This window comes from Protomyctophum bolini (genome assembly GCF_963924005.1).
Source record: "Protomyctophum bolini genome assembly, chromosome: 20".
NCBI lineage: Eukaryota > Metazoa > Chordata > Actinopteri > Myctophiformes > Myctophidae > Protomyctophum > Protomyctophum bolini.
In genome coordinates this window covers 29,553,162-29,576,080 of record NC_137881.1, presented here as the reverse complement: position 1 = coordinate 29,576,080, position 22,919 = coordinate 29,553,162, and the positions used below count along the sequence as shown (strand labels likewise).

At 42.4% G+C, this 22,919-nt stretch overlaps 1 protein-coding gene across 1 annotated transcript; it reads right to left on the bottom strand.

Moving 5' to 3' along the window:
- Window positions 1–3,252: 3,252 nt before the first annotated feature.
- LOC308335747 (serine/threonine-protein kinase Nek4-like) lies at window positions 3,253–14,645 on the bottom strand. The gene is made up of 9 exons (XM_080792920.1): window positions 14,442–14,645; window positions 11,212–11,311; window positions 10,681–10,781; window positions 9,551–9,634; window positions 8,058–8,119; window positions 7,885–7,974; window positions 7,040–7,094; window positions 4,233–4,427; window positions 3,253–4,129 (listed from the first exon to the last, which is right to left on the bottom strand). Exons 1-9 carry the CDS (start codon window positions 14,565–14,567, stop codon window positions 3,284–3,286), a joined length of 1,659 nt encoding a protein of 552 aa, XP_080649046.1. The 5' UTR covers window positions 14,568–14,645; the 3' UTR covers window positions 3,253–3,283.
- Between the last annotated feature and the right edge of the window lie 8,274 nt (window positions 14,646–22,919).

Below are 22,919 nucleotides of genomic sequence, written 5' to 3'. Positions count from 1 at the left end.
GCAGACAGGATCTGTCACAGCATTTTTATCTCCTTCCAAACCACACGCCCACGTGCCAGGGGTTGAGCTTTTAAAAAGCTGCTATTTTCACTATTTTCATACTTTTAATGCATCTTTGTAGCAAATGTGACGTGATGCTATAGACTTACAAGTCACTAGTAGTAAGAGACCACACCAACGGCTCAAGTTTAGGAGTATTTAATGCACAAGTGAGACGTACAATAGCTGTATTGATTAGGGGTGGGGTCGATTCCAGGCCTGGACAGCAAAATATGACAGGTCGAAATGTCCTTGAGCAAGACACCTATACATCCCCTAACTTCACTGCGCTCCTTATGGACATGCCACTGATTAGCTGGGATGAGCTAAAACCGAATTTCCCCTGCGGAGCAAGTGGGTCAATATTATTATTATTATTATTATTAGAGCTGCCCTCAGTTGAACTAAAACGTCTGTTGTTACTGAACAAATACTGTACTATAGTCTATAGCCATGATTAGGAGAGCTATTCAACACTTATTGTAATAAAGAATATATCCCTTACTTAACTTAAAAATGACTTCCTGTTGACAATATTGGGTGAACATTATTCACTTTTTAGTAACTAAGAAGAAAAGCTTCATCCGTGTTCTAAAGAAAGAGTATGACATGCCGTAAATTACGACCACGTACTGTATTGCAGCCAAGCAAATTACCATTCATAACTTTTTCAAATGGCTAAACTATAGTCTAAACCTATATGCTTTCCATTTCAAATAGGTGTGTGATTATAATCTGCACTAGTAGAGATTATAGACCATTTCTTGTTTGACCAACTGCCAGAATAGAAGACGAGACAAAGTTTGTTTACTTGGGAATCTTCCATGTTTACTTTATCGTGGTGACATACAGTACTATGATCAAGCTGCATAATCCAATTTCATGGATTAAAACACAGACTGGAACAACGCAGAAAAAGAACCATAGTGTTCACATCGATTCATAAGAGACTGGTGGTAACTTGTGTATGAATGCTGCATAATGTTTTGGTTAAATGATACTTCAGTTCAGTTCAATCCATTTTTATTGTATTTTATTTTATTCAATTCAAAGGAGCTTTATTGCCATGAGAAAACATACGTTTACATTGCCAAAGCAAGTGTCAAAATATAATTAAAAACCAAATCAATCCATGACTTTGGAACCACGGTGTAAAACTACACCAAAAGTTTACAATACAAACGAACCATAAAATACCTTGTGATAGCGTGTTGAAGACATTATGCACGCTAAAATCCCCCAAAGATACCCCACACAGGATCTGTAACGCATAGACCTTTAGTACATTATGTGACTGGAGAAACAGGTGTAAACTGTTATTAAAGGCAGGCGATAACAAGAAGAATGAAATGGTTGAGAAATGACAGAGTTACCGTGTGGGGGTCCCCCCTCTATTGTACTGTGCTGTACTGTCACCCAAAAAATCATCATATATACAGTTAATATGTGTATACATTAGAGACTGACACGGGAGTGGATTTCCACTCCTGTCCTGTCCCACTCCCACAGAAAAAATCCTGTCCTGTCCCAATCCTGGACCAGGGTAAAAATAAAAATCCTGTCCTGTCCCACTCCTGTAGAATGACTCCTGATCCCATCCCGCTCCCACTCGAGATGACTCCCACTCCCATCCCGCTCCTGTTTTTTTTTTTTTTTTTAAATACTGCATTGTGCCGATTATAGACTACTCCAATAATAAGATGAACCCCATTTTTCAAGACTAATTAGAGAAAAAAGTACATTGAAATTCAATTAGTCTAGTCCCCGTCCCCGATAACAAAATAAATAGTCTTATATTCAGCACAATATGGTAAGTTACTCATTTAAGGCAATGGATGGCGTTCTTATTTTTTTAAAGAGTATCGTTTCATGCCATTAAACAATGTGGCACCAGGAACAGTTAACGTGGTAAATGTAATGGTATATTATATATATACCATACGGCATATAATGCCTTAATCCAGTTTAAACAACAATCTTCAAAGGCCCCAACACATAATACCTTATATTATACATACCTTGCTATGGTGGAATGTATGTCAGTTAAAAAACAAAACATTGGTCAGTCACACCACGCCTATGGTAACAGTACCTTAGTTGAATAAACCCAAACATGGTATTTAATGTTTTATTTTATTATTTAAGACATTGTTTCCTTCTCTCAGTCCCTGTCGCAGGGTAAACAAAACGTCATATAGCACATGGCTAATTGTACCGTGCCAGGGAGGAGGAGGAGGAGGCGGAGCGGCTGTAACTTTCTCCAGGCCAATAATGGATTTAATCATTCCAAATAGGTCTCCATTCATTGCTACGGTCGACATGCTCGTCTCACTGTCACTCGCTCTTAGTTTTGACTAACGCAAGCACAAAGCAAAGCTATTGCTGCGCTGTGCAGAAGAGCCATTGACGTTGAAGTGAATGCGCAAGATTTGCGACATTGAGGGGGGCAGAAAACTGAGCGCTCGAGCACTGTTCATGCAGCCTGGAGTTCAGAGGAGTGGGACTAGCTGGAGTTTGATAGTTGAGATTGTAGAGCTTGTAGATCTGTCTGTTTTTGCAGCTCCGGTGTCAGGGATAAGCAACAATAAGAAATTATAGGCAGAGATGAAGTGAAGTTGAACAGCCAAGCAGCAGCAAGCTACGCTACGCTAAGCTAACATCACCACCACCATGGCTGGTGTTGTGTTAGCTTAGCAGCTAAGCCTTAGCTTCTTGCAATGCTATAGCGTTCTCACTGCGGTCTCACGGTGCAGGCACTGTGGGCTGCTGCTTGGAGAGGAGAGGCTACAGGCGGCTCAGCGGCTGCTATGACCAAATTGATTGTGTGCAACATGACAACTGTTTTAAAGTATTGTACAGTGACAACTATTGAAACTTTATTGTAAACAAACACTGCGGTCCACCCAGCTCCACCCCCCTGGCTACAGCAGGCAGCCAGCAGTGAGCCTGAGCACCGCGGCGAGCGTTGTTTCCTTCCTGAAAATGATCATTATGATTCTAGATAGATGGCATTCCCGATCCTGCACGCTCCCGTTGATTTTCATTCCCGTCCCGTCCCGATCACGGGATTAATAAAAAAATTAATCCCATCCCACAGGATTCCCGCGGGAATCACGTGACCCACGGGAATCCCGACAAAATGTCACTCTCTAGTATACATGTATGTTAGGCTGCGCAACAGTGACAACAGTGAAAACCAACCAAATGCAATGATAAATCAATCAAGTGCATTTCAATTAGGAGATTATATACCTAGAAGGAATTCAGTTGTGAGCTCTTTCACTTCATTCACGATTTCTTGCAGTTTTTCAACTTCCTGCCTGATTGTCGAGACAAATCTCATGGTCACTGATCTGATGTTTGCTCTGGCTAGATCAGCATTGGGCAGTAAATCAGCAGAGTCAGCCATGCTGCCTGTTTCACGTGCAGCCTCCGACGCCTGTGCCTGCCGAATGTGGTGGATCTCCTTGGCATCCATGGCGATGAAGAAGACATCGACGGCTATGAACAAACCAGACAGCACCCCCGTCGCCACTTCCGCCCCAAGGAGTCCTAGCCTGGCTGACTGAGCAGCTACTTCGCCCAGGCTGCCCACTTGGACCAGTCGCACCAGCTCCGCAATTCCACCCAAGCCTCTCACGAACCCGGTGCCGATCCTCGCACACCTCTGTGAACTCTTAATGGCACTCTCTGAGTCAGGCAGCTCTTCGTTCTGCCTTTTCAAGCCCTGGCTGTGGATGTGTTGAAGAGACAACACCACTGACTTCATCTTCTCGCCAAATTCGTTGAGGATGCTTCTGATGGCCTTCCGATCACTGGACTCGTTCACGATCTTGGTGATGTTCGACGCGCCGGCGGTGGCACCGGCGGCTACAGCCACACCGACACCGACTCCAGTGACGATGAGAGAGGCTCCCAGGGTAAAGGGGGCCAGAATGAGACCTACGATGGAGGTGATGCCTCCTGCTGCTCCGATCACACCGCCCGTCAGGCTGCCGATGGTGGTGCCTTGGTGCACTCTTTCCAGACCGTCAGCCAAGGTCTTCAGCTTGTCCAAGTTGGCCTGAAGGTCTTCTACAGTTGCTTTCGTCTGACAGAGGACGAGAGAAAGCGTTGCTGTATTGGTGAGAGGAATGAGGGGCTTTGACAGAGACAGAAAGACAGACAAATGGAAGGCTGACAGATAAACAAACCTTTCTTATGAGGAAACCCAGGATAAAAGGCCTTCCCAGTATTTCACTGGCTGCAGGTCTTGACCCAGGGTCTCTCTGGAAGATGTCTTTCAGTAGTTCCTGTAGGTCTAGGGAGAAAGTCCGTGGGAGCGTTGGATATTCTCCCATTGCTCCCAATATTTTGCGGATCAGCAGGATTGGTGTGTTTTCAGCAAACTGTTTGGAAATAGTTTGAAGATAGTAAAAGCATGCATTTATGTTTTTAAAATGTGAAAAGGAGGTACAGTCCATGCAATTTGTACAACTACAAAACCATTCAAGCAATGGTTGACTCTGCCGTTGAGCTGCACCATGAACACTGGTTTGTTTCACTCTGAATTGTGTTGAGTCAGTGTGTGGCATTCAAGTTTTGTTTGAGTTTGAGACGAGTATCTTCTTGTAAGAAAAAACATTATTTGTCATTTATAATGTAGGCATAGTAGCCTATACCCGTTCAGGGATATGACATACCCAAAGTATGTGCAGAGTTTTGGTTGTGTGGTGTGTATTTGTACTGCTGAACATCCCAAAGTAGTAGTAGAAATTATTAGCACCATTCAGGTTCACGAATGATTTTTACTTTGATTATTTATATAACACTTTTTGCCCTCATTGTGACCAGATTTGACTGAGAGCCTGCCATCGCGCAAACCTCCAGCTTTTCACCAGAGGAGAAAAACTCTCCCTCAGTCAAATCCGGTCATTATGATTGGACAGTATACGGTGACATCACAATTATGTATTATAGTGTCTATACATAGGCAACCACGCTGGATTGCGGTGTCAATGCCCGTGTTGCAATTCCGATCGATTGCTCCAGGCACTGAAGAGAAGGGGCAATCTCATTATGAGCGTGTTGCGCAATGTCTGATGACATAACTCTCCCTCTGCCACTTATATTGGCACATGTGGCACACTCACTATGCGATGCTAAGTCAACCACGCAGAATGACACATGTAGGGCACAATATCTGAGGGCGCATTCCGTCCTCAAATTTCATTAGTTAAATTATATAAAGTTTAGGTTATTTAAAAAAGAATACCCATCAAACATCGCTTCTCTGCCTTTTGGCTAAGATCAGGAGTCTGAGGAGTGGACGTGAGCTGAGAAGCAGAAAGAGAACGAGAAAATATCTGGAGTCGAGCGGTGCATGGTGCTAAAATATTTCTAAGATTTTTTGTTTGCTGAACGACCGCCAACTGTAGATGGCACCGGCTAGAGCTGAGACTGGAGAAAAGATGGCCGAACGACAGAAAGAACCAAGGAAGAACACGCTACGCTTCGTTTGGAGGACGACTGATGCACCGATCATGCAGAGGAGGCTGTTCGGGAAGGAAGTTTTGTTGGAGTGCCTACAAATGAAGGTGGAAGAGGTCTTGTGCCTTCAAGAGAATCCACGGGAGAGAGCATGGGAAGTGACTTTTCAAAGCTCTGAGTTGACGGAAAGAGCATTTGGACAATGCAAAAGGAGAGGAGGTGAGGAGCCTTTGTCTTTCTTTGAAATAGAAGACTTGCACAAAATGGAGGAGAGACTGATAACGGTGCACATGTACAACCCACATGTTCCGGAAAAAGACATTGTACGGTTTCTGGAGAACTATGGGGAGGTTTTGGCCCCCCATAGAAAACAGAAAGACAGTTTGGGTTTTTGGACAGGAAGGACCCAGTTCACAGTAAAGCTAAAGACTGATGAGAATGGCTATGACTGTCTTGTTCACCCTCCAGCCTTTTTTTCCATCGGGGCAGATAGGGGGTACTGTTTTTATATAAGGCAGCCTCCTTTCTGCAAAAAGTGCAGAGGGCGAGGACATACAGAAGCAAATTGCAACGTTGAAAAGAACTGTAGGTCCTGCTTGTCTAAAACACATGACGCAAAAGACTGTCCCTGGAGAGGCTGGAAAGGACGATAGGACGCTCAAGCTGAGGGGGGGAGCAAGAAACGACCTCCGCCAAGTGGGGCGGAAAGTAGCCCCAGCGAAGGCCGAGGCTGTGCCGCTCCCTCTGGATGGGGGAGGGGAACCAGAAACGCCCACCGGAGGAAGTATCAAAGGCCCGAGTGATAATTTCGGTCTCGTCAGAGGGTTCACCGCAGGCCTCACCGAATACCTCGTCAGATGCCTCACAAATGAACTCATCAGGGGCCTCGTTAACGGCGTCCTCGACAGTTTCTTCGAAGACCCGGAGGAATACAAAACATGGTGCTGGTGCAATGAACAGTATGTAGACCATGAGCAACTGGACTGTCCGCGAATGCCATGTTATGGCTGTACAGAGGAAGAGTTGCATGGGCGACAACCCACACTGGTTCTCAAACTGCCCGCTGAAGGAGAAGGGGGGCAGCACTGATGCAAGGAAATGTCGATTGGCTTGAAGGAAGAAGAGATTCTTTTATATGAAATTCTCGAGGGCCCCCCGGCCCTTCTGTCATGGCTTAGACAGAGGTGAAAAGTATATGCCAGGGAAAAATACTGTATATATTGTTGGTCTGTATGATTTATGGCCCTGACCAATGGTTGAAGATAAAGTGAAATGTAAATCTGATGTTTGTTTTTCCTGTTGTCCTGTTTTTTTGTATTTCTTGCAGATACTTGAATGCAGGGTAAATTTGGTATGTAGGCCTATGCGTAATTTATTTTTTGATGTCTGAAATGTATGTATGTGACAATGATCAATACAAGTTTTCAAAAAAATAAAAGTAAAATAAAATAAAAAAGAATACCCATCAAACATTATCCCATAAATAAAGCATGATTCATAATTAAATTGAAAATATTCATGGTCCACTTACTGCCGGATCCAGTGTGCAAAGTTCATACAGTACACAGCCTAAAGACCAGATATCACTGTAAGGCAAAAATATATATAAAGTCAGTATTATTTAAAATGGCCCCTTTCAAAAATATTCACTTTAGTAATATTCCTTGATAATATTCCTTGCTTTTTTTTCAGGCAAAGGACCCCTTAACTGGGAGAAAGATGAAGCAGGGACCCTGCAATTTCTATTGTAGAACGTATAATTTCTCATATAGATTGAATATATCGCTTCATAGACTTGTTTGACAGCACTATCAGTTGGATTCACGTTAATGTGTATTTTCAGGCATTTAACCACTTAAACCGTCAATACTTGGACAACCTGCTTTCACTACATATGTACTTACAGTAGTCTTCTCTTTTTTCCATCTACCGGTACACAAAATCTCATTCCAGAGATCATCATCTCCAACCTACTAAACTAACTATACACACCTGCTCCTCATTAGTCCACACCCATATAATCACCCCCTGTGCCACTCCACTTTAGTCAGTATTGTTTGCCTGCACTAGCCACTCTACACGGTCCCATCCGTTTATAGCTTTTGTCAGTGTTTGTTGCTTTCTAACTTTGACTATACACACGCGCTTTGCCTGGATTTATTAAACATCTTTGAAACCTGCGCCTGCATCCAATAATGTCATTACAGTTCTCCTCAGAATAGGGATATGCTAGAGTTCACCCTTGAACTCTCGCATCCCTATTCTGAGGATTCATGTAAAAAATAAGTACCGTATATATCACACGAAGATTTGGCGGCCCCTGGTCTACACTGTGTAAACCAAACATAAACAGATACATACAGTAGACCTCTTTACCTTTTGGCATCGTATGTGCTGTCTGTACATTTTTCAGGACTCGCGTAACTTAAGCCAGCATGCGAGGGAGCCGTGTTCGCATCATTAAATCTGTGGGAGGAGGGATAATTTTAGCATAGTAATTAAATCAATGAGTAGATCCCTTTTTAATTTACTGAATTTTGTACAAATACCTCTCACTGAGTTCTCCAAAGCCTCCCAGGCGTATGGTTCCAAATTTTGTGAGGAGTATCGTCTGGGACATGACAAAAGAGAAGACTGTGAAATTTGTGAAACCATATCATGTCACTTGATGTAGCATATCACCCGTAAAGTAATTTGTTTATCCACCCAGGTGTAGTGGGGTTAAATTGTGTTGAAAGCTGATTTAAAACAATCACACCATAATGTGAAGTGGCTTTGGGGGGTTGTAATGACCCCTCCTTCCTGGTCTGTGTGTGTGTGTGTGTGCATATATACATTTTACCCATTCGTGCGCAGTGCACAGCAAAGGCGTGATACTGCACTGCTGTGATATTAAAGTCCTGTGGATGACTCAGTGATGCCTGCATGAGAGATAGGCTATTATGTCTGAATGTATGAATGAATGAACCATTGTAAAGCGCTTTGAGCACTTGGAAAAGCGCTATAAAAATGCAATTCATTATTCATTATTATGTCGCGGTCAAGGCAGTTATAATCAACGTTTATGTAGTGATTTGATCATTGATGAACGAATCATAAACATATGGATGAAGGCTTGCCGCTTGCATGTGTGCTGGTATGTGTTGGCGACGCACGCCGCGGTCCCGTCTTCCCGAGTCCGACCCCCGAAAATTATCTCGCTTTTATCTGAACTGTCAAAACCTGTCTAAGCACTTATTTAAATGGTGAATGATTAAGCCCCTTACGCCTATAGCCTGCTAGTACTTACTACAAATAGGCAAGCTGTATGCTTGTCATTGTCACTTGGAAATAAAGGCGTGCAGTCCATTTATGCCTTTTTTTAAATAATATCATAATCACATATGCCGCATCACTGCATGCGCTCCAAAATCATCTCACAAGTGCGCTTGCATAACAAGGCCAGTAAAGCACTGTTTGATTAAGCACAAACGAATACATTGTAAACATGTTATATTGTTTTTTTAATTGCGCGATTTTAATTACTTGTAAAGTTGGAAATCTCTCCCTTTTTTTTTTTAAATACACATACCGTTTTATATTAACATTTTAGGAGTGAAAACATGTTTAGATGCCTGTGACAGCGTGTCAGCAGTTCAGACAATGCTGCTCCGCTTGTGTAAGACAGAAAAACAGCCAAGGTAAAAGCGTATGCCAGCTGCGGAGCAGACGTGGGTTTTGAACGTTGTCAAGTTCAATTTCAAGCTTTGCCGGAAATGGTAAATGTCGAAAATGTCGGTAATTTCGGCGTGCACCCATATTTTGGCGTACGCACGGTTGATAAATGAGGGCCATAGAGTCTGTGGGGGCCGGAGGGCCAGGGCCCCCATGAGGATTTTCGGGGAATTGCACCCAACCACACTGAAGACAGTCAAGACACTGTCCAACACCGCCCTCCCCTGGCTAAACCAGGCATGGGCCCCCATGAGGATTATGAAAACTATTCGTTTCTGGTGTGCGTGCTCCGTACAGGTGTGTGTGCAGGTGTGTGCATGTGTGGTACCTGGACTGAGAGGTCATTGTGGAGCAGACCTCTTTCATGAATGCATTTCAGAGCCATGCAAGTTTGGACAATCCACTGTAGTATCTGTTAAAAAAGTAACAAGTGCATGAATACCGGTATATAACGTGGCTTGCCAAAATGTTGATACAATATGAGATCATCCCATTTGCCACACAAGGAAGAGATTTCCTTGTGTGGCACACACACACACACACACACACACACACACACACACACACACACACACACACACACACACTGTTACGGATGTCGGGGCGCGGGTCTGCTATGTCTGTTTGTCTGTGCGCGCGCCCTGTGTTGTCGTCCCTGCATATCCGTCCGTGCGCAGCCATTGGTGGGGAGCGTTCCCTAAGCTCCACCATTGGCCGCCTACTCCCAATCCTGCGCGTCCAACCAGCGCTTCCACCCTGATGAGATAAAGGCTAACTGAAGACTGCGATCCAGGCCGCTGTCAGACTGTCTTGTGTGTCGCTAGAGTAGGGAAGTGACAGCGCGCCCTCCGTGCAGGGAAGAGTGTCCCAATCTGTACCAGTGTATATATACAAACCTCCTAAGAGAGAACTGTTACGTAAAGTGCTTTCATACAAACTGTGAATCACGAGCAGGTAGTATTTTCCCTATATTAGTATTCCACTGTATCACCTTATAGCTCGTTAAGCAGGCACCTTTCACATGTACTTTTGTTTGATGGTAGGCATAAGAATAGAGTAGTCAGATAGCGTTTTCTTTTGTCACCAGTCAGATAGTCAGTATTGGGAGGGGGGTTTAGTATAGGGTGCAGTGTTAGGGTATTTTGTTACTCTCTTTCCTTTATGGTCCTGCTCAGCCTGCTCACATTGTTCACGTGTTGTTGCACTATTTTGTTTCACTCCGTATGCCATCTAAAGCTAGAAGGAATAAAACAACTTTTGGCATATACCATCTTGCCTTATTTTTCCTCATAACCGTCCTAGACTCAGTGAGTCGTAACACACACACACACACACACACACACACACACACACACACACACACACACACACACACAGAAAGTACTATGGAGATAGGGGGTTTCGACCTGACAGCAACTACTGTATAATACTGTACAAATATGTATATTTTAGCAATACCTGGTGTTCTTCAAATGAACCTCCAGAGCGTTTCTGTTCCTGAATCTTTTGAGCAAGATTTCCACCCAGGCAATGATCCATCACAATGTAGAGGTTTCCATCTATTAAAATAGAAGACTTTTTAACATATATACACATATATAATGCCATACATTTATTTAGTTTAATGTTGCACATCCTGAAAAGCTCAGAAACAAAAGAAGACCAAAAAAAGTCTTGGATTTTATTAACTTCCCATGCGTAACTATATAGAATTTAAGTGTTTCGTCTGCTGAAGTTTGTATACAGACAGGTTCATTCCTTAATTCAAGGGTTCTCAACCAGATGACAGTGAAATGACAATTTAATGACTTCTAAGACCCTTGTATTACCTAAAAAAGAAAATAAAGACGTTATGAGCTTGTAGATCTGCTATTCTCTGTGGAAGCGATGCCTCAACTCCTACAATTCCAAATGCTTAAATCAGGGTTGGGGGTCTCCAGTTCAAATGTGATTATTTGGGGGTAAAATAAAACGCTAATGTAAACCTACCCTCCTCAAATGATTTTTCGTAGCTCTCAATATGCAGATGGTTTGCATCTTTAAGCTGATCAGTCTCGGATTTGATCTTCTGATAAGCGTCATTAGGATCCTGTTGATTAAAATGTGATGAACATTATTTCATGCTATGGCCAATACGCCATAACGTCACATATATATACTGACTAAAAGGAAGGAATTAAAATGATCTCACAGATAAATAACATATGCAATATGCATTCAAAGGTTCTAAACTTCTGACACTTTTCAATTATAGGCTAGTAACTGTAGGCCTAAACTAATCTATCCTTTTCTTACCAGTTCTTTCTTACCTATGCAAGAAGTGGGGGAAAAAAATCACAAGTCTATCGTGTGCTAATTTTGAGAGGTTATATGTCATTACTTAATAGTATTTAACATAAATAAATATGTCAGACATCATCTTATGTACAAAAACAACAACAACAACAACACTATTCAGAGGATAAGGTGCAATGGAAATATAGCCTATAAACTCATGAATATAAAAATAAACTAAATTTTAAATTTACTACTACTACTACTAGCCTACAACTACTAATAATAAATTATAACTAGAACTGCACTCTGCCGAGTGCATACTTGCTTGTTGCACACTAGTAGGCCATAAATGGCCAACTAGTGCACAAGCAGAGCGCGCAAGTACTTTCGACTGCTGTAAACTGTCACATCTCAGCCGTCCCGCCATTTGATAGAAAAACAGCAAATCTGTGCCTGGTTTGCTGGGACCAGATTACACAAATTACCATATTTCTTACGTCATCATTGAGAGCTAGTCATACATATACATATTGAGAGCTAGTCATACATATACATATTGAGAGCTAGTCATACATATAAACACCACGTACTCTGGTCCCAGCAAACCAGGCACAATTTGCTATTTTATTTTTTACTGATTATGTGTATAGTATACGTATGACTAGCTCTAAATGATGTCGTAAGACATACGTATACATACTAGAATTTCGCCCGGCTTCGCCGGGCTCATCCCAGTGTCGTTGCAATAACAGAAAGTGTTTTTTATTTCTCATAAATACGCAAACATGGTGAAACAACTACAGTCACAGAGAGCAGTGGCAAGGTAGCTGCTGCCTGCTAACGATGCAAACAACAGCCTTGCCTGTCGTGTGTGTGTGTGTGTGTGGGGGGGGGGGATAGCACTAATTTTCGACATTTTACTGTGTCATAAATATGTACATCTGTAGCCTATATTGTGATTACATTTGACCGTACATTTGACTCTTGTGTTATATTCTTGTGAAATATTCAGTAAAGTATTGTGGTGAAATATTCACCCCAAGTTGATAAGATATGCAGAGAATATAATAGCAAGAAGCCCCAGTTTGAAATGCATTAGGCCACAGACCCCCATTTGATACCATTTGCTCTCTGGGAAAATCAGGGTCCATTTGGTTCCATTTGTATGCTCTTGGAGTATGATGACTGTGCTACAGTATTATCATCAAATATGTCTCAGTTTGAAGATTCAAAAAAACATATTTCATATGTGTGAGCTTGTAAAGTCGAACGTTCAACCTAGAGACAGTGTTGCCAAGTCTGATCATTATAAGCTACTTTGGACTTGTTTATCTATTGGTAGTCCTTGACATGGAAATGTTTGAGTTCCACTGCTCTGAAACAACATTAGACAACAAAGTGTGACAGTCAACACTATAATTGATTATTTTAAGACTAATTTCCGGACCATTTCTGATTTACCTACTTTGAACTGGCCTATTAACATTTTTATAGACCTGGTTGCTTGTTTCACTCTCACATCCACGATATGTGGCAACCCTGGTCCCTGGTTTGTTTTGCGTGTGGATGTTGTTTTGTGTTGCTTTAGCATCTTTAGCACAGTATCTATCACAGGGTGCAGCAGCTGCTGCTGTCATGAAAACGCAAGTTTCTGTCCCAGAAGCTCACGTTAGGTCTGCGCACACTGTACGTTGCTATGGCAAGCTGTCATCAAATGCTGCTAACGTTGTGGTCAGCACTGTTAGCATGTGTGCTATCAGGCAAAAGCTGAGATAGATATAAAACTACTGGCCAAAATGTCATACAAAACACAACCCCTCAAATCGGAATGTGATTGTGACCTACAGACCATCATGATTTGCTTGCTGGACCTATAAATAATTTATTTGCATTAAATTGCCACTCGCCTTAGCCTGCATGCCTATTCTGTGTCTCTGTGTGTGTGTGTGTGTATGTGTGTGTGTGTGCGCGTGTGCGCAAGACAGACGTGCGTGTGTGTGCAGGCTGAGAGCTGCTGACTGTGATTGACGTGTGAGCTGGATAAATCAGTGAGAGTTGGAAAAAGCGCACGCAGAGCCAACTCGCAGGCAGTGCCTCAGGCCAGATGCCTGAGAATCGGCACAGGATTCTCTGGGTCACCAGTGTTGGTGTGACACACACGGCTTCCACATTTAGCTTCATACTGGGTGAAAGTGGCGTTCCAAAAATTATTTTTCCCCTCGGAATTCTTATTCACAATGAGATGGAGTTGAGGTGTTTGTGTTTGCTTGCTGGAGCTATAATTAATGTATTTGCATTAAATGTCCACTCGCGCATCGAAGTAAAAAGCAAGATGGCCGATTGTGAGACTGAAAAGTAGCTGTGGGGGCGGGCCTGGAGGGCCTATGAGAACACGGAACAGTGTTGCCAGGTTTGCGAATTGTAAGCGAGTTGTAGTGTGTGTAAGTAGCCTGGTTAAAAGGCCTTGTTTCTGCCCGTGTTGGGGCAACAGAACATGTCGACCAGTTTCTGTCAACCGCTTTTGGTCAGGTGACCAACTCCACAAATGTTAAATTAGATACATATACTATATAGAGTATGTAGTTGTAATTTGATTAGCGGTATACTGTGGTTACTTTGTGCCAAAACGTGACAGCCGTCAACCATTTGATGCGTATGCAAGAAAAACAGCAAATCTGTGCCTGGTTTGCTGGGACCAGATTACACAAATGACAATTTTTCTTACGTCATGATTGAGAGCCATTGTTGTTGCAGCCATTTTGAAAAATGGCTGCCATGGGCGTCGTGATGAAAATTCAAGATGCCTCCACATCCAAATCTTTTGGTAATGCCTTTGGCTATAAGTGTACCAAATTTCATGCTTTTATCACAAACTGAACGATTCTTGTGTATTCAGGAGCTAAGCAGCCGCACTATAGAAGAATAGCTTTGGAGGAACTAACCTGTGACATTTTGATCTCGTGGATGAAAACCTCGTCACCTTCCTTAGAAGTAGCAACAACTCTTTTCTCCACGTTAGACTGGACAGTGTAGCCATGCCTCTCATAGACACTTTGAGTTTTCCCCATCTCGATGTCTGATGTACAAACAACACGAACTTAATTTCTGAAAGACTATACTTAAATCTGAGGGTAGTCTGTTTACTGTGTTTACTGAATTTGCACAGCAACAAAAATAAGAATAAATCACTTTCACTTTCATTCTTCTGTTACAGCTGCTGTAACCGGTGTAATCTGTCTCTCTCTGCGTTGTGTAGAATAGACATGAGACGGACCCAGAACTGTCCTTGGAAACCTCGCTTTATTCTGACAAAGAATAACAGACACGTCTCCACGTTAGTTCTTAACTTCTTACTTAGTAGTGCAATGGCTCTCTGTGGAGGTGTCGCCGGACATGTAGCCTACGGGCGCGTTCGGAAATGCGCACCGGGAATGTGGTCAGTTTGTTGAGTGTGGGGGGCGGTGACGTCACAGAGTGCGTTCAGTGTCACCTTACAACCAAACATCTTCCTGTAGGGGGCGTGCACGTTTGTGATTATTTTGATCCTACGCCTGCACTAACACTCGAGTCTCTGCAGCCAAGAGCCAACGAGAAACGCAGCACAACTTCACAAGCAAGTAGCCTAGCCTACTGTAGAAGACTGACTGACTGACTGACTGACTGACCCGTCTGCTACACACCAACATTTTAACTGCATATATGAGTGAGTGACAATACATGGCTATATGATAGATTATACCATTTTTTCTATTAGGACCAGGACTTGAGAGGGTGGACAGACATATGCTGCAAATGGCAGCCCCTGCCCAACCAGAAGCTGCAGGAGGGTTAATGTTGTGTAAAGCACTTTGAATTACCATATTGAAATGTGCTCCACAAATAAGTTACATTTGTCTTGCTTTGCGTAACAGAGCAAATTGCAGAGGACCTGATCAACCAACATGGAGTGGGCCGATCATCCATTCCAGCCTCCAAGCAGCTGTTGATTGTTCTGTGGCTATTGGGCAACCAGGAGTCATTCAGGTAACTTAGCCTAGTGACATATTATACCTTCATTAGTTCATTAGCTACTACTAGCTATATCAACGAGTCCATTCAATCACAAACTACACACTGATACCACCAAAATGTAGAACGCCCTACCAACAGCCATTAAGACATGTGAATCCCTTGACTCCTTCAAAACTGCCCCCCCACCCCCGTTGCCCCTTAATGTATGTTTTCCCCTTTAGAATTTCTTTATATGATAATTGTGTATATATTTGTACGTCTCTAAATGTTCTGATGAATTGATGGTGGACCCTGTTGTAAACAAGTGTATTATCATGATGTCGTCCACAGTAACAGTTTTTGTATTGAGTTGTGCTTTCGTTTGACATGTACCCATTCTGCATACTGTTAATCAATCAATCACACAAAGTATTGCATTTTGTATTGACAAATACAAATATTTCTTTCTCGGCAGGGGGCTCAGTGACTGTTTCAATGTGACAAAGTCAACAGTATAGAGGCCTGCTTCAAGAGAGTCCTGAAAGCATTGTCTCGGATCGCAAAAACTGTTATAGTATGGCCTACTGGGCCCAGGGTAGCAGAGATCATAAAGGGTTACCGTAAAAACTATAGCTTCCCCAAAGTGATTGGAGCCATTGATGGGACCCATATCCCAATCAAGGCTCCCCTGAAGTACCCAGAGTCTTATGTAAACCACGGCATCCACCTGCAAGCAGTCTGTGACCACAGCATGGCCTTCACAGACTGCTTCAGTGGATATCCTGCTTCGGTGCATGATGCCAGGGTTTACAGAGAGTCCGATTTGGCTGCAAGAATTGAAGCCAACCCTGAGCAGATGATGCCAGACGACACACACATCATTGGAGACCCTGCCTACCCCCTACAGCCGTGGTTGTTGGTCAGGTTCAAAGATAATGGCCACCTGACCCTAGAGCAGCAACATTGCAACTTGGCTCTGTCGGGCACCAGGACGACCATTGAAAGGTTTGTAATAGTTATATGAATGAATGAATGAATGAATTTTTATTTTCGTGTCTTGTCAATTAAGACCCATGCCTTACGGGATTATAAGACACCAACAACATAAATAAACAATTTCACGTTCACTTCCCACACAGAAGTTACACAATTGATCAAAACAAAAACAGAAATAAACATTATCATAAAATAATATAATAAATAATACATCACATATAAGTTTTCTTTGTCCTTATGTCCCAAGCTTTCTCTATATATTCTGCTAATGCAAATATATTTTGTTCAAAAATCCATCTCAGTCGCTCTGCATCACTTAACCACATCAAATCTATATTTTTACATCTGTTAAATAACTTTTGACTTAGCTCATGATACAACGGGCAATGGAAAAGAAAATGGAACTCATTCTCAATATCATTTATGTCACAGTAGGTGCAAATACGTTCTTCTTCTGTAACTCCTCTATACCTCCCAGTCTCAAGGTGCAAGGGCAAGATCCCAGAACGAAGTTGGGCACATAGGGATCTTTGTCTTTTGGATAATGGGGCACAGACGTACTTTTCACTAGCATAACAGCTTTTTATCGTAACAAATGTTCTCAACTTTGGTTTGTACAATATGTCCTGTGACCATTTGTTCTGAAATAAACTATAAAGTGTGTCTTTAACCATTGAGATGTTTACAACCCTGTTATTTAGAAAACTGTCATGTAACCCAGTACGTACAAGAGTGTCCTCTATTGCACTTGCCCATGCACCTTTTACTGATACATCCCAGTTGAAAATCTTCCTAGCAACTCTGTTCTCTGGCATTCTGATTAGTCGGTTCCATAAGGCCATCATGCTGCCTCTCCACCTTATCTCACACGGCTCCCAACCCATGTCTCCTGTTATTGCTAATACAGGCGCAAATTTGTGCACTCCTAAAAAGTACCGTATGGCTCTATTCTGAACCATTTGTCCCTTCATATTCATGTTTGAGCCCCATATTCCCGCCATATAATCCATGACAGGGCAGACACACGTATTTAGTGCAACCACTTCACACCTTTCACGCTGGTTGGTTTAGCAATAATTTGTCCATTTGTGTGATGTGATTGTTTCTATTATAAAGGATGGTGTTTGTGGTACATATTAACTTATTAAGGACCACTTCACCACTTTTCAACTTATCTTCATATAATAGGTCCTCACTAATAATCACAATAAAATGGCACTTTTTTTTCCTACTCGGTCTGTGTCTCATAGGAGGGCTATGGGCAGTTCAGAAACCCGTCCACCAGTGACATCATCGATGGGGAATACAATTAAGCTAATGGATGTTTAGATTTGAATTATCGTTCTCACGATAATTCAAATCTAAACATTTTAGTTTCTTGTTTAAAAAAAATATCTGCCTAAAGATGATGTCACTGGTGGACGGGTTTCTGATCTGCCCACAGCCCTCCTATGAGACACAGACAGCGACAGACAGAAATAAATGGTGCCATTTTATCATTATTATTAGTATGGACGTATTCTATGAAGATAGGTTGAGAAGTGGTCCTTTAACAGGCAAATAGTGTAATAGCTATCACTGCAATCCTGCAGGTCTCATACCTTTTGACACTTCTAACATGACTATCACTGTGCTGTTACATTCTGTATACAGGGCTTTTGCACTCCTTAAAGGACGCTTTCGCCGCCTGAAGTATCTATCTCTCAAAATAAATTGGTTAGAGTGATCCTGAAGTTGCATCCTAGAACTCACCTTCTCCCTGCCCACTTCACCAGTCTGGGGTGGCTTAAAGTGGAGGAGCGAGTATCCCAATTTAAAATGTGTCTAGTTCACAGGATTAGAAATAATGTAGCACCCAAATATTTCAGTGACTATTTTTCAACAGTTAGTGATACTCACAGGCACTACACCAGAGGGAGCCCTACTGATTTTAAACCCTGCCTTTTTCATAACAATATGGGAAAAAGATAATTCCTGTACTCGGCAGCAGTTCAGTGGAATGGTTTGCCTTCCAGCCTCAAGGTGACCAGTTCCTTTGATATTTTTAAATCCACATTAAAAAGATGGTTGGCCGAAAACATAGTGTAAATATAGTGTAGAATAGATAAATGGCATAAATGAAAAAAGAAAAAAAAGTAAGGGGAAAAAAGAATAGAAATCCATTTTTATTGGTCAGTTTATATGCATTTTGTCCTGTTTCTTGTTTTTAGTTTTGTTTGTTTTTTGCCTCCTGTTTTTGTCTGTATTGTACCTTTTGTCTGTTGCTCCCCTTTCCCCAAGAGGACCACAATGGAAACAAGCCTAACAGCTTTCTTGTGAATTTATCCTTTTGAAATATATTTTCAATAAAGTATTCAATCAATCAATCAATCAATGGACATGAACAGGATTGACTTGATCCCGCTGTGTGTCATGGCCTGCTGCGTACTCCATAATGTATGTCTAGCCAATGGAGAGGAGGTGGAGGACATGATCCAGGTATGCCATAAATAACTACTAACTCGGTCGATAATTCACATCACAGGAGTCACAAATAAAAAAAGTCATTGAAAAGACACGGCCCCTCACATATTAGGAGGGCAGTATGAGTCACCAGAACCAAGGTTTTTTATTTGCAATGGGTTTGTATAGGAAGGGGGCATAATATGTCTGATAAAATGAATATCAAATATCTAAATACTGAATCAAGCAACTTAAACATCTGTGGTGTTCACAAAAGTTAAAATGATTTTAAAAGTTAGGATGGAGATTGTCTCTCCGCCGTGTGGCAGCCGTTCTTTGGAAAACAGGACAGTGGTCTTTAAAAGTAAACCTTAGACAAGTGCAATCCTAACACAAACAATCTTCACAGGATGGACAGGAAGAGCTACATGAGGATCCACCACAGGAGGAGCGTCATGACCAGGTCAGGGTGCTGTTCATGAGGATCCACCACAGGAGGAGCGTCATGACCAGGACAGGGTGCTGTTCATGAGGATCCACCACAGGAGGAGCGTCATGACCAGGACAGGGTGCTGTTCATGAGGATCCACCACAGGAGGAGCGTCATGACCAGGACAGGGTGCTGTTCATGAGGATCCACCACAGGAGGAGCGTCATGACCAGGTCAGGGTGCTGTTCATGAGGATCCACCACAGGAGGAGCGTCATGACCAGGACAGGGTGCCGTTCGTTGCAGGACTTTGAAAATAGCCCATCTACCAGCTCACACTGTGTCGCAATGCATTGTGAGATTGTATATTGCCTATTTTCCAACATTTGAAAACATGTAATGTGACATTCTGCATAATGAGTACTTTCTCCTTTTGCTACTAACTAACATTTCCCATTCACTTGTCTGGGCACACAAGTCACTTGTCCGGAGCACAAGCACACACAAATATAGTGAATATATGGTGAATACATTGGTTTGAATATTGAATGATTATTAATAGTCTGATCTTGCATGCGTGTTCCAAATACACACCATAGATTGTCCTAGCCGTGCATGGTTAACAGACTGACCTTGTCTGCATTTAAACTTGTAGCACTGAATGTACACTCACCCAACAATTAATTCCTAAGACTTGTAGTTGTTTTGGGGAGTAGTTTCATATTCATTTTAAAGTTATGGCAGAACATTTATTTAGTAAAATATCTCCACTTTTCACTGTAAAATCCTGATGTTTCGGGGAATGGTTCACTCAATGCAAAGTCAGAACTGAACTGTGAAAGTTTTCACCCGACAGTGATGAATGTAACTGCTAAATGTGCACATGTCAAATAAACTGGTTCTGAAGCTTGCATCTTTCAAATGTTTATTTTCATAAATGCAAAAACAATTTAGACCAATGTAGCCTACAGCTTAGGCATTAGCACTTTCTCATTTAATTGTCAATGGCATTTAATGTTTGTTGGCACAAAAAAGGCGATTTGATCAGAAAATAAACTCAAATGTAGTAAAGTAATTTTTCATTTGTCTTTGCCACCATTAGCTCCAACATCTTGTTTTGCTGTTGCAGTATTTGGCCCAACATCCCCAATTTTTCTGTATGGCGTTGTGATATCATGAGGTATAAATCTCCATATTCATACATTAACCTGAGATGAGGTAGAAATCTTCATGTTCATACATTGAGGTATAAATCTTCCTGGCCTGTGTCCATATATGGAGATCTCTGTATCTGTCTGCCTGTGTCTGGAGAGTGCAAACTGACTGTGAAAAGTGGAAGTAATCAAATGGCAACCAATTGGCTGAGGCAGAGAACGGTACCGGTGAGGCTGAGTGGACTTTAGGCTCATCAGGTCCATTAGGTCCATTAGGTCCATTAGACCAGAGGCCTTTTGTGGCGGTTCTGGACAACCGTGAGTCCATTTATTATAGGATATATATTTGTTTCCCCTGGACTGGAGCGCGCAACAATTCTACTTGTGTACAATTTGGAGATTCCTGGAACAAAATATGTTCAGCTGGAGGTCAGGGGTCAAACCCTATCAACCTGGAGGTCAGAGGTCAAACCCTATCAACCTGGAGGTCGGAGGTCAAACCCTATCTTGGGCTCTTTAGCACATCACGGTTTGACTGACAGATTGTCACTGTGCTTCTTATATACATCATCAGTGTGATGTCACCATGACTCACTCAGACATGTGGAGTAACCATGGCGACCTGATGTGACCCTCGCTCACATCGAGACTCTATCTCTGCTCACACAGAAACACTGAGGAGCCAAGATACAAATAGAACCCAACGCAGAGGGGTTCAGTGGACGTGGTCTGGAAGGTGTGCAGGTGGGTCAGAGTGTCCTCTGAGGACACCTCATAGAAGGACAGAGTCCCAGCGGGACGGTCTACATACACTGCTACTCTGTAGACCCCGTCCTCCCTGTCCTCACGGTCAGCATCCACTGCTGCTCTGATGGAGCGTCTAGAGGGACCGACAGGGAGGAAAGTCCTCTCCCCATTGTGTCTGACAGAGTAACTGAGACCACACTCCAGACTCCATGACATGCCATTCCCTCCAAGCCAACAGTCACCAGCTCCTTTCCTGCTGATTGCTCTGTCAGTCCCTGCTATATAAAACCCTCCACTCCACTCTATCTCAGAGTAGCAGCGTTCGCTCACACTCTCTGCACTCAGAATCTGCTGATGGACATCAAACCTCTCTGTATGATCAGGATACTGATGACGTCGTCCCTCCACCCGTGTGACCTTCCTGTTGTCCTCAGACAGAGTGAGGTCACAGTTTGCTGTGTTTGTGTCCAGTGAGAGACGCTGGGAATCTGATGAGAAAACCAATAAATGCATTTATTGGTGAATAAAAAATGCGAAAACGCACCCAGGGCGCAGTATCGCCCACGGCCACAAGGGGGATATCTCACAACGGGTAAGGACTAGTTACATATAATTGTTGGGGTCCTTGACATGAAAAATGTATTGATTACATTTAGAAGCAAACCCCTTTCCCTAAAGCCTCTGTAGTTACACACACCGTCCACATGGGGCAGTAGTAAAACCATTCCCTAAAGCCTCTGTAGTTACACACACCGTCCACATGTGGCAGTAGTAAAACCATTCCCTAAAGCCTCTGTAGTTACACACACCGTCCACATGTGGCAGTAGTAAAACCATTCGCAGAGAATTGTTTTACAGGGTGAAGAGAGCCTACTGTCAGCTGTCCAGCAGTCCAAATATTATTACATTAAATGTCAGAACTGATGTCGGAAAGGTAAATGTAGGCCTATATGAAAACATTGTGCAAGTGAATTAAATTGAATAAACCCATTTAGACCCGAGGACGATTCTACAAATGTCTTCTGAAGAAACCTCATGTTTTTACGTCAGTGGTGCTCAACCTTTTCCATGTCAAGGACCCCCAATAATATATGTATTTCGCCACCGACCCCCATCTGAAAATATGTTGTTCCAGGGACCAACATATTTGGTCTACAACATATGAGCTTGTACTGTAGATCTGCTATTTTTCAATAGCTAAAGTATAACATAATGCTTGAAACACCAGAATGGGTTAAAGTGGGATATTTGGTATATAGTCTTTTTCATTGGCCTGAACTATTGTCTATATTCATACATTCATGAATCCACTTGCTGACCGGCTGTCACTATTGGGCATTCTTTTTCATCAACATCCTACGGCAGGCAAAATGGTCCAATATGTCAAACTTTCCTCATGCTTTAAGTAGCATGTGACATGTAAAACTAAGGGGTTTTCATGATTCTGAATACATTCCAGGCATTAGTTTTGCACAAAAAACACTCCTTGGGCTAAAAACGGCCATAGACGTCATGACAAATGTGATGAGCTCAGCACATTTTGGGCAAGTGGCTATGGCTGTTTGACATGTCACATCATGAATGTAATATTTTAGGCCAATAAAAAAGACTATATTCCCACGCGTCAACCTCGACTGCCGGACTACTAGACAAGGAGGTTAA